Source organism: Hemicordylus capensis, chromosome 1, assembly GCF_027244095.1.
Source record: "Hemicordylus capensis ecotype Gifberg chromosome 1, rHemCap1.1.pri, whole genome shotgun sequence".
NCBI lineage: Eukaryota > Metazoa > Chordata > Lepidosauria > Squamata > Cordylidae > Hemicordylus > Hemicordylus capensis.
The window spans coordinates 190,249,582-190,260,375 of NC_069657.1; the positions used below are offsets into that span (position 1 = coordinate 190,249,582).

At 46.4% G+C, this 10,794-nt stretch overlaps 1 protein-coding gene across 3 annotated transcripts; it reads left to right on the plus strand.

Moving 5' to 3' along the window:
- The first annotated feature begins 417 nt into the window (after positions 1-417).
- LOC128339590 (gem-associated protein 2-like) lies at positions 418-9,996 on the plus strand. 3 transcript variants are annotated; one of them, XM_053283768.1, is made up of 4 exons: positions 418-926; positions 1,002-1,086; positions 4,800-4,895; positions 9,305-9,996. In XM_053283768.1, the coding sequence occupies exons 1-4, from the start codon at positions 890-892 to the stop codon at positions 9,309-9,311; spliced, it is 225 nt and encodes a 74-aa protein (XP_053139743.1). In that variant the 5' UTR covers positions 418-889; the 3' UTR covers positions 9,312-9,996. The 3 variants fall into 3 exon arrangements, 1 of the variants encoding a protein (XP_053139743.1); XR_008313108.1 differs by lacking the exons at positions 418-926; positions 1,002-1,086 and adding an exon at positions 2,631-2,822; XR_008313107.1 differs by lacking the exons at positions 418-926; positions 1,002-1,086 and adding an exon at positions 2,631-2,799.
- The last annotated feature ends 798 nt before the right edge of the window (positions 9,997-10,794 follow it).

Genomic DNA, 10,794 nt, shown 5'->3' on the forward strand with positions numbered 1-10,794 from the left:
GAGTTCCACCATGAAAGTAAGATAGGATATGAATAAAATAATGTTTTCAGTCTTCACCAACATATTGCCTTTTCCCTTCAATCCCCCTTAAGTTTCTCTTTTGTAGGAAGGGAGAGAATCACATGCACACACAACTTACTTGTGAACAAACACACAATAAAGCTCAGATCTCAGAGAAAATGCCCAAGTCTTTACTTGTCCCAGGATTTCCCAGAGAAAACCCCTGGAAACTGTTTACAGTTCAGGACCAAGTCTTGGAAAATGTTAAAAAAAGAAGTGCATAGAAGCACATGGCAAATGCACTTTCCTCATTAATGAACAAGACAGTTTCTCCATTCCCAACCCCAACCCCCCACCAAATCTACATTTTAGGATTTAGGCTTACAGGTACATGGCATGATTGTCACTCAGGCCTAGGTCCCAGCACCTCTCTTTTTAGAAATTAAAAATTGCCCTCACCTCCTTTGACAGCACAATGCATATTTAGAGGAACCAGTCCTTTCCCATAAAAAATATACCTCCAGTCCCACCCCGGATCTCTTCTAACAGCTCAATTTAAGACAAGATTTTCTGCCCCTTCATTCTTCCCCCTCTCCAAGGGGATTGCCTTGTGCCAGAACTCACTCAAAGATCTGCCTTGAGTAGTAGGAGTGAACCCCCAAAGCCCCTCTTCTTCTTCCGCAAGAAGTCTACCACAGATTTTCCAACCCCCTTCTTCCAGGCTGGCCCCTCTTTTCCCTACTGAATCATAAACATGAGCCCTACTTAGATGTTATGTTCAACACATATACAACCTGTGTACAGTGTCTGCACATATAGATCTGTATGCACATAGAGTACCTATGTACCGCATCCCAAGAACTCGCCTGCAAGCCCTGCCCTTGCGCTGATGCACTCAGAATCCTCACCCTGCCAAGACAAACACGGTAAGCATGGATAAGACAGAGGGGAGGCTTGTGATGTGAATGGAATACTGAAGCATGAGAACTTTGGGTTTTCAGGATTCCCTGGAAATATACTGCACAGAAAGTGGAAGTTGAGGCAGAAGGAAAATTCCCCTTGGACTGAAAAAAACGTCCTGAGTAGGTAAGTGGCACAGTGGGGAAATGCTTGACTAACAAGCAGAAGGTTGCCAGTTCAAATCCTTGCTGGTATTATATTGGGCAGCAGTGATATAGGAAGATGCTGAAAGGCATCATCTCACACTGCATGGGAGGAGGCAATGGTAAACCCTTCTTGTATTCTACCAAAGACAACCACAGGGCTCTGTGGGTGCCAGGAGTCGAAATCGACTTGACAGCACACTTTACTTTTACTTTAGATAGCATCAGGAATGGGACTGCAGGTGTGTGTTATAATTTATGAGAGTTTTCAAATAAATTCATTGCATACTTCCCCATGGAACCAAGCTTTTCTGAAAATCTGGTTTTCTAAGTGTTTTGTTTGTATGCCTGATGGAGCAGAGCATGAAATGCAATCTTTTCTGATGTTAGAAAATGCAAACATTTTCCAAGAATACATTGATAAGTGGTGCTATTGCTATGATTGTGTAGATCATATCAATAATCACAGTATGTAAATTATCACACATCATTATGGTGACAGTGTTTTGCTTTATCCTTCCGAGGAATGGTGAAGAACCATCCTAGTCTGCTGTACAAATCTGAACAGAAGAGGAGGCTGCTTTCCCAGCAAATTCTCAAAAAAACCAGAAATTCTTCTAGTTTTTGAGAAATGTGAAACAAGAACCCACACCTCGTCATCTTTAAAGATATTTTGCCACTTGTACTGGAGCAAGTAGGGATGTGCTCGAACCTGCCCTTTTAAGGGCCTTCGAACTGGTTTGAACGACTGGCTGTTCAGCCAGTTTGAAGGCAGGGGAGCATACCTTTAAGGGCAGGGGAGAGAGCCCTTACCCCTCCTGCTGCATTTCCCCCGCCGGTGCTCCATTTTAAAAGGGTCCGTTGTGGCGGCAGCACACCACCCTGCTGCCCCGTGTCCTCTTCAGTGGGAAGTAACAGGAAGTACCTGGCGTGCGCATGTGCGCCGGGTACTTCCTGTTACTTCCAGCTGAAGAGGACACGGGGTGGCAGGGAGGTGCACTGCTGCCCCGACAGACACTTTTAAAATGGAGTGCCGTGAGGAGCATCCTCCCCCCGCTTTTAATGGTATGCCCCCTGACTTCGAGCCACTGCCCCCCCCCCGGTTCTGTGCACATCCCTAGTAGTAAGCTCAAAGTTACCTGAGAATTTGTATTACTGTACTCAGTCAATTATCTTTATTAGTCGTAGACCAGCGTCAAATGCAGGGGGTGATTACACAGTACAAAGTATAATGCATATCGATATGTTAAAAGGCCTAAGGAAACATTTACAAGCATTTAATGTTCAAAAGGGCATAAAATAACATAAAAAGGCATACAAGACCTAACAGTATAAAAGACATAAAAAAGGATAAAATCTAGCTGCCCGCTGCCTGGAATTGGTGGAATTGGTGGAATTTTCTAGAACTGGTGGCGCAGCTTGTTTGCCCCAGCCCTCGTAGCAAGGAACATGAGGCTGGGGTGTGATCTCATTGGCTTCTTCAGTGGTGTGTGTGTGTGGGGGGGGCGGGGTTTAGGCAGCAGTTGGCCACAGCAGCATCTCCTTCTTCAGTCTATCGCAGACAACGAGAATGGATGTGCTGGGAATGTTCCAGACTGGCTGATCCTGGGTGTGGCGGTGAAGGCTCGAGGGCCTGTGGTGGTGATGGGGCTCAGCTGGAAGGAGTGAAGGAACGTCGGTGACAGCCTTCACACGAGTGCGTGGGAGCCATTTGGAGCAGTGAGGCATTGTTGTTGGCTGGGCCGGTGCTAGTAACATATTTTGATATTATCCATAGGGGTTATATGGATTTTAAGGGTACTGCGAGGGAGCGCTATGACTGCTCTTTCCACTTGAGGGCTTCCTTAAATCCTGCAGGTCCTTGGGACAAGCAGCACCAAGAGCTTTGGCTGCTTATTATGACTCCATTCAGGCCCATTCAGGGGAAGTGGTTGGATAGTGGTCACATTATATCAAAGGTCCCAGTGGCGCCACAGCGGGTGCCCAGGGGGGTATAAAGTCCCCTTGTTTGCTGGGAATTTAATAGCAACAGCTGATGCTCTCACTCCCCCTGCAGGTTCAGACACAATTGTGGATTTTGCAGGGGGAAGCATTCAGGAGTTAGCTGCCCTCACACCAAAGGTTTCCATGGAGGCTTCAGGGACCAGTTTGCTGGGAACAAAAGGGGTGCTGCTGGTGCCTCGCAAGGGGGTGGTACTGGAAAAGAGACCCAGCCCAGTTAGATTACAGGTTTTAAGCAGGTTATTGCGTGATTTCCCAAATAGGGAGAACATAAGAACAGCCCTTCTGGATCAGGCCAAAAGCCCATCTAGTCCAGCATCCTGTTTCATACAGTGGCCCACCAGATGCCGCTGGAAGCCACAGGCAGGAGTTGAGGGCATGCCCTCTCTCCTGCTGTTACTCTCCTGAAACTGGTGGATGCTAAATAGTTGTCAACTGCGTTTTCATTAGGTTTTAGGATCCCTTGCCAGTTACTTATGTTACATAGCTTTTCCCAGAATCTGAAATTGGTTCAAATGTTAGAAGCGGTGGTAGCACAGAAGATCCAAAAGGAGGTAGCTGTTGGTAGGGTACTTAGCCCTTTTGGGGTCCTGCTCCTGCTCACACTTCATGTCTCTCCATTGGGAGTAGTGCCTAAGACAGCTCCGGGGAATATCGCCTTATTCATCATCTGTCTTTTCCCTGGGCAGCTCTGCTAATGATCGTATACCGCTGGAACTTTGTTTGGTTCGGTACACCTCCTTTGACGAGGGTCTGGCCATGGTACAAGCTTGTGGGCATGGGGTAGTTTTCACTTCTGGTAGTTGATATTTTCTAGCATTCATGAATTCCGCACCCCACCCACCCCCTTTTTTGCATGTTTGGCCATGCAGTTCTATACATGTTTACTCAGAAACAAGTCTCACTTTGTTCAATGGGATATATTCCCAGATAAATGAGTACAGCACTGCAGTCTTGGACTGCAACCCTGTGCAAAGTTACCTGAGAATTTGTACCACTGCACTCAACAGGACTCAATTCTGAACAGACATGCATTGGATTGCACTACTGTATTAATTAATGTTTTCATCTGTTTTCACTTTTAAAAGTTGTCTTGAATATTGACTGAATAATATTGACTCACAAATTTACATGAAACAAGGATGACATCCTCACAGAGCTTTTCTTGCTTTTTTCATTGTGGTTCCTACTGTTAAAAAGATATGCGCTTTTTAAATAGAAGATTGGTGCATCTCTCCAAAGACACCTCATACGGTGCTTTATTTTCTTTTAGGTTTACAGGATCCTCCTCTGTATAATAGGTTTTTAAGTCATCAACAGTGGGAACTATGGCAATAGAAATGACAAGCAAAGTTCCAGCTACATGCTCAGTTCTCTCCCATGCACACAGATTCCTTCTTTAAATCTTGGTCATAGCAAAGACCAAATTTCTCCATGTGAGAGTGCAATCAAAAGAAAGGTTTTTGGCATATTAATTCCTAAGGTGATAGACAACCATATTCATTATTCTAACTTTTATCAATGTATAAGCATTGATCTTTTCAGAATTATATGTAGCTTTCTGTTATCCTTGATATTATAATAGCTTTCTATTATTAAAAATCTATTATTATAATATTTCTATTATAATAGCTTTCTATTATTATCTTTTCTGGAATTATATGTCACTTTCTATTATGCTTAATATTATAATAGTGAAGAAGAAGAAGAAGAAGAAGAAGAAGAAGAAGAAGAAGAAGAAGAAGAAGAAGAAGAGTATGCAAAATGTATGGAGGAGAAGTCAAGCACTGGGTTAGTTTAGCTTCCACACCACTGGATTTACATTACTGCTCATGGGAAAATATTGAACCTGGGACCTTCTGCATGCAAAGCAGATGATCTACAAGGGAACTATGGTCCTGTTCCCATCAAAGCATCATGGACCAGCACTGAGTTCATGGCTTTCTTGGGTCATGAAAATCTATGCAATGTGCATGAAATCCTCACTCATTCCAGAGAATTAAGAAACCCCTTGTAAGTCCAACCAGTTATCCACATATCCTTCACCTTATTCAGCATCAGACTAATGGCACACCTATCTAAACACAATCTGGCTGCTCGCTGCCTGAATGGGTGGCACAGCCTGTTTGCCCCAGCCCTCTGACAAGAAACACGGGGCTTAGGTGAAACCCATTCGGTTCCGGGCCTGTGTGGGGGTGGGCTTCGGCTACACTGCCGGCGTTAGCACCCAACCTCCTCAATTCACTCTTTGCAGGCAGCAGGAGTGGACATGAGCAGTCAGAGCTGTTCTAACAGCATTGGCAGTCAGGTGGGTGGCTTGCGGCCTTTCACCTGGGGCGCAGCAGTGATTATGGGTAGTGTTTCTTCCCCCACGAGTGCAGCGGCGACGAGGACAGCAGTGGGTGGATCCCGGGAGCGGTGAGATTGGGGGCAGTTTCATCTACTCCCCCTGGTTTGGAGCGCGAGGAAGAGACTGTTGGGGGTTCTTGCCATGAGTTTTTGGCTATGGGGCATGCCTGCTTATGGCTTCTCATATAGCCCTTATGGATGGCATCCAGGCCTTTATGGCCCCATTACTCCTTACGACACATGCACTCAAGTTTGGCAAGGGACGGGTCCAGTGGGATTGCCAGGGGCGCCTTCGGCCTTTCCTCCCCCAACAGTGGGGGCTGTACCATCCCAGAAGACTTAACCACCAGATGATGCATCTCTTCTATTACGGGACCATCTCTTGCTGGCAGTAAAGGAGCATATTTGGCAGGGCAAATTCATATATATCTTTCAATCGCTGTTTAGAGAACCCGAGCCAGTGGTTAAGGAAGGGGAGCAAAAGAGAGAGCAGGAGAAATCCAAGTGTAAGCCAGTTGAGCACAATTGGGCTAATGGGCTGTCAGCCTTCACTGTATACACTGGGTGTTGTGCTGCAGGTCCAGCCTTCCAAGAGCCCAGCCCTAGTGAAATACCTGGACATAATTCATAGGGGTTACATGGATTTCATGGGACATGCCTGGGAGCGTTATGATCACTCTTTTCGTTTCGGAGCCTCCCTGGATCCTTCAATTCCATGGGACAAGCAGCACCAAAAGCTGTGGCTGCTGATCATGACACCGTCTCCAGACCAATACAGGGGAACATTCAGATAATGGAAATATTATTTCCAAAGCACCTGCAGCGCCTGCCTCCATTCAGGCGGCTGTGCAAGGTGTTCAAAGCCCCCTGCTATGCTGGGAATTTAATAGCAGCAGAAAATGCTCAGGCTCGCCCTGTAGGTCCAGGCATGACTGCGGAGGAAAGCATTCCTGCACCTACTGCCAATGGGCCAAGGGGTTTGGGTGGGGGTGGGGGGTTAGGGACCAGCCAGCAGACAACAGGAAAGGAGGAGGTATGCAGTAAGGCAATGGTGCTGGTAAAGGGTCCCGGCCCAATTAGCCTTCCTGTGCTAGCCCACTACTAGCCCACTAGCCCGCTACTTGTAACCACGGGCTTCACTAGAAGCCTTACCTTCCAATGTGCACCTCATTAGCCGCCAAACATCAAAGTCTCATAGAGTCATGGCGTTAGTGAGGGCATTCGTGATGGCCTGCTTGACTAATAACATCCTGTTTGTAGCCTGTCATGTGCCGGGCGCGCAGAACAGCTTGGTGGATGCCCAGTTTCATTTTCAGGTGCACTGTTTTCGTCAACTGGCACCAGAGGCAGAGATTCAACCCGACTCGACTAAGGCTGTGGAGTCTTAGCTCATAGGAGCACATAAAGCTATTCTAGCCTCTTTGGTCCAGAGCGCACAGGCTGCCTATAGCACACAGTGCAGGGCTTTCCAGGACTTTAGGGAGCAGGTAGGAGTGGGACAGGTATGGCCTCAGCCCAAGGAACACCTTATTCAGTACCTTGTCCATCTAAAGTTTAGGGGTTTATCCCCTAGAGCCATGGTGGGTCACCTGGCTGCCCTTGCATTCTTTACAAAGGCACAAGGCTTATAGGACAACACTAGGGATTTTAAGATTAGATGGATGCTAGAGGGCTAGTCTAGGGAGACCCCCTGAGAGCTGATGGGCGTAGGCCGATTACCCCTCAAGCTGTACAGGGCACAGTGGGGCCGTTTGACACCATCTGCCAGTCTCCTTATGAGGCAGCACTCTTCCGAGCGGCTACTGTAGTAGCTTTCTTTGGTGCTCTCAGAGCCAGCAAGCTTTCCCCCAGGGGACCGGTGTGTGTGTGTGTGTGCTTAATCCAGGGTTATTCAGCGAGGGGTGGGGGGATCTAGTTTTTGGCAGAGTTCAGTTAAGTTACAGTTGAGATTCTCCAAGACAGATCAGAGGAGTAGGGGGAGGTCTGTGGAGTTACACCATTCAGACAACCCAGTATTGTGCTCTGTGAGAGCGTTGGAGTGTTATGTTGCCCTACGAGGGAACAGCGAAAGGTGCCTTTTCATGCACAACAATCTGCAGCCTCTCTCTCAAAATCAGTTTTGGGCAGTGGTGCATAGATCCTTGGCAGTGGCAGGGCTTTCCACCGAGCGACTGCCACTTCATTCATTCCGCATTGGTGCTGCTTCAGTAGCTTCCCAGCAGGGATTCCCATTGGCGCTTGGTTGAGTATAAGCACTATGTGCGCTAGGAGCTTTGGCTTCAGTTACTAGTTATTCTTTTCCTTGCAGGACCAGCGCGGCCAGCTGATTGGGCTCGGGTCCTCATCTTGGTTCATTCAGTTGTGTTCTGGGCCCACATTCAATTGTGTTCTGGTCTGAGTCACAGCCTGGGGCGCAACTAGGACTTGGGAAGTGGGCATCGATCTTCTGGATCGGTCAATGGGGTATGGTACTTGTCCAGTTTTTGCCCATGCTGCAGGAATTCCTGGTGGCTAATCCACCACCAGGCATCTTGATGGTTCACATGGAGGAGAATGACTTAGTTACGCAATCAGGTCTCTCCATCATCCATAGAGCTCAGGCAGACCTGGCACAGGTGCAGGAATGGATCCCTGGGCTGATTTCATCCAACATGTTACAGCATAGAATTTGGAGGGGGGGGGCAGGCACCCGATTAAGATCAAGAGGGCCTGCCGTAACATTAACACCCATGTGTTCCGTTTTGTCCAGACCCTTGGGGGTGGGGATCTGGCTCACCCTGACATTGTGTTTTCAGCTTCCAACCCGTTTAGAGGTGATGGGGTCCACCTTGGTGGGCTGTGTGGAGTGTTAAGCTAGGCTAACCCCCACTTTGGCAGGTACAGTGTGGTGGGTGATAACATCTGAATTTGATGAGCACCTTCAGGTAAGCATTTGGCTATAGATATGGCAGGTCAGCTCCCTAGATGCTGTGCAGCTCAGGGAACTCTGGTCTGATCGACTCTGTCAGGCTAAGCTCTCCGGACATGCTGTGCTGCTGCCAGGAAATGCTGCTATTGCAGAAGCCTGACCTTAAGTTGCCTAAAATGGGCAGCTCCTGCTTTAGAACATTGGGGCTGTCTGGAGCCATGGTGTGTCGCCCATACACTTTAGGCGAGGCATGCCCTGGGTGTGCATGCCTTTAGCTTCCACACTGTAGGGTTGGAGAACCAATCCCAATTTTAGTTAACGTTACGTTTTGAATTTATGAATAAATTGTGGCCCCTATTTCACCGTACAAACATTTCTTGTGCCTTCTTGGGGTATGGCGGCAAGCAGCCAACTGTTAGCAACTATTGTATCCATATTGCACACTGTCATCACTACCTGAAGAAGCCTGAGCCCTCATTAACACAAAACACATTCTTTAACTTGGAACTATGGTTTATTTTCTAGATGCCTTTATGCTAATCCTAATGCAGTTAATGGCTTTAATTGGTATGTTGCCGTTTAACATTAGATTGTAACTATATTTCAAAGTTAGTGTAGCTAGGAGACTGAGCTATGAATCAAGAACCCCCTGGTCTGAATCTCAACTTTGCCATGAACTCAGTGCTGGCCCATGTGCTTTGATGGGAACAGGACCAGAATGGAACACTTGCAACAGCCCCTTTTGAGTGAGAACATTCTGAGCTCGGAACATTCTACACATCCCTATTAGATGGACCAATGGTCTGACTCAGTATAAGGCAGTTTTCTATGATACCTGAAGCAGAGCAACAAATTATGCCCACCTTTTTCTCCTCCCCCCCATAAAAAACCTGACCTTCTGCTCCCTCCTTCTTTAAAATCTTTTCCTCTTCCTTTCTATTAGGAAGTGAAGAGGACAATTTGAGGAATGGTGTCATTTCACCTTCCCAGGTGTGGCAAGGGTGCTGAGTGGGCAGCCATACTGCATTTGAGATCTGGCCCACCATCTATCGCCTGAAGGGGCCTGCTTCCCCTTGACAACCCGGCATGAACGGTATAAGGAATTCATGGCTTGATGCAAACCACTGCCATTCAACCTCAGTACCTCATCTGCAATATGGGGATAAAAACAGTTATTTTACAAGGCTGCTGTAAGGATTGCAACAAGAACACACATGCAGAGTGCTCTGAACACTTGAAAATGCTATTCAAATGCAAAATAGTACTACTATTACCGGTATACACTGTTTGTATATTTGAGATATATGTCCTTTCGCATTTCAAATCCAAGATGCAATAGTTAAATGGGGTGGGCTTTGAGGCCATCTGATGATAGATAATGAAGAAGGATTGGTGCTAATTACTATAATTATTATCACTTTATAATTAGGAGGGAGAGTGAAAGTGTGGGGGTTATAAAGTATTTCAATACATAGTGTATTATTAATAAATATTAATATGAGTTAGAAAATTTCCATAGAAACTTTTCAGACTTTAATGTTAAAAAAAAAAAGAGTTTCAAAACAAGTTAGTCTTGTTTTCAAAGAAAAAGCACAACATTAAAAAACCCCACCAATGGCTGCCAGGATGAGGAAAATTCCTCAAAATAGTCCCATTGACATTAAAAGGACTTGTAATTTCTGTGGGACAATGTAGGAGCACTTTCCTCACCATGTCAGCTAGTTATTTGGACACATTATCCCTATTAACATATGTTCAGCACTCAGACAATCTGTCTACAGTGGCTGATGTGATGCAATAGTGCTGATAGTCCAACCACACGCTCTTCACAGTATGAGGCCTGCCTTAGGAGTCTGAAACAGCCCCAATGTGGTGTGGAGTGCTGCCATAAAGCTGAGCATCATGTCAGCCACTGTACACATCTGTACACATGGACAGTAATTCGCAGATACATTAAATGTACGTACAACAGAACACTTCCTATTTATATCCTGCATTTGGGGGAGGGGGGCTGTGCCCATGTTCACTTTTGAAATGAACACAGGTGCAGTCATTCATACAGAAACATGTATACAACATAAAGTTTGAATAGAGGTCTTATTTTAATTCCATGGATCTCTGTTAATGCAGCTTGTATTCTGCAAACATATATACATTAAGAATATAAGAACATATGAACTGGATCAGGCCCAAGGCCATCTAGTCCAGCATCCTTTTTCGCACAGTGGCCCACCAGATGCCACTGGAAGCCACAGGCAGGAGTTGAGCGCATGCCCTCTCTCCTGCTGTTACTCCCCTGCAACTGGTACTTAGAGGCATCCTTCCTTTGAGGCTGGAGGTGGCCTATAGCCCTCCGACGAGTAGCCGTTGATAGACCTCTCCTCCATGAAGTTATCCAAACCCCTCTTAAAGCCATCCAGGTTGTTGTCTGCC

What these genes read in the sequence shown, in the direction of transcription:
- LOC128339590 (XM_053283768.1), top strand. Translation starts at nt 890, where the DNA reads ATGCACTCAGAATCCTCACCCTGCCAAGACAAACACG. An exon ending in ACCCTGCCAAGACAAACACG is followed by an intron (nt 927 to 1,001) that starts GTAAGCATGGAT and finishes TTGGGTTTTCAG; the next exon opens with GATTCCCTGGAAATATACTG. An exon ending in GAAAAAAACGTCCTGAGTAG is followed by an intron (nt 1,087 to 4,799) that starts GTAAGTGGCACA and finishes ATATTATAATAG; the next exon opens with TGAAGAAGAAGAAGAAGAAG.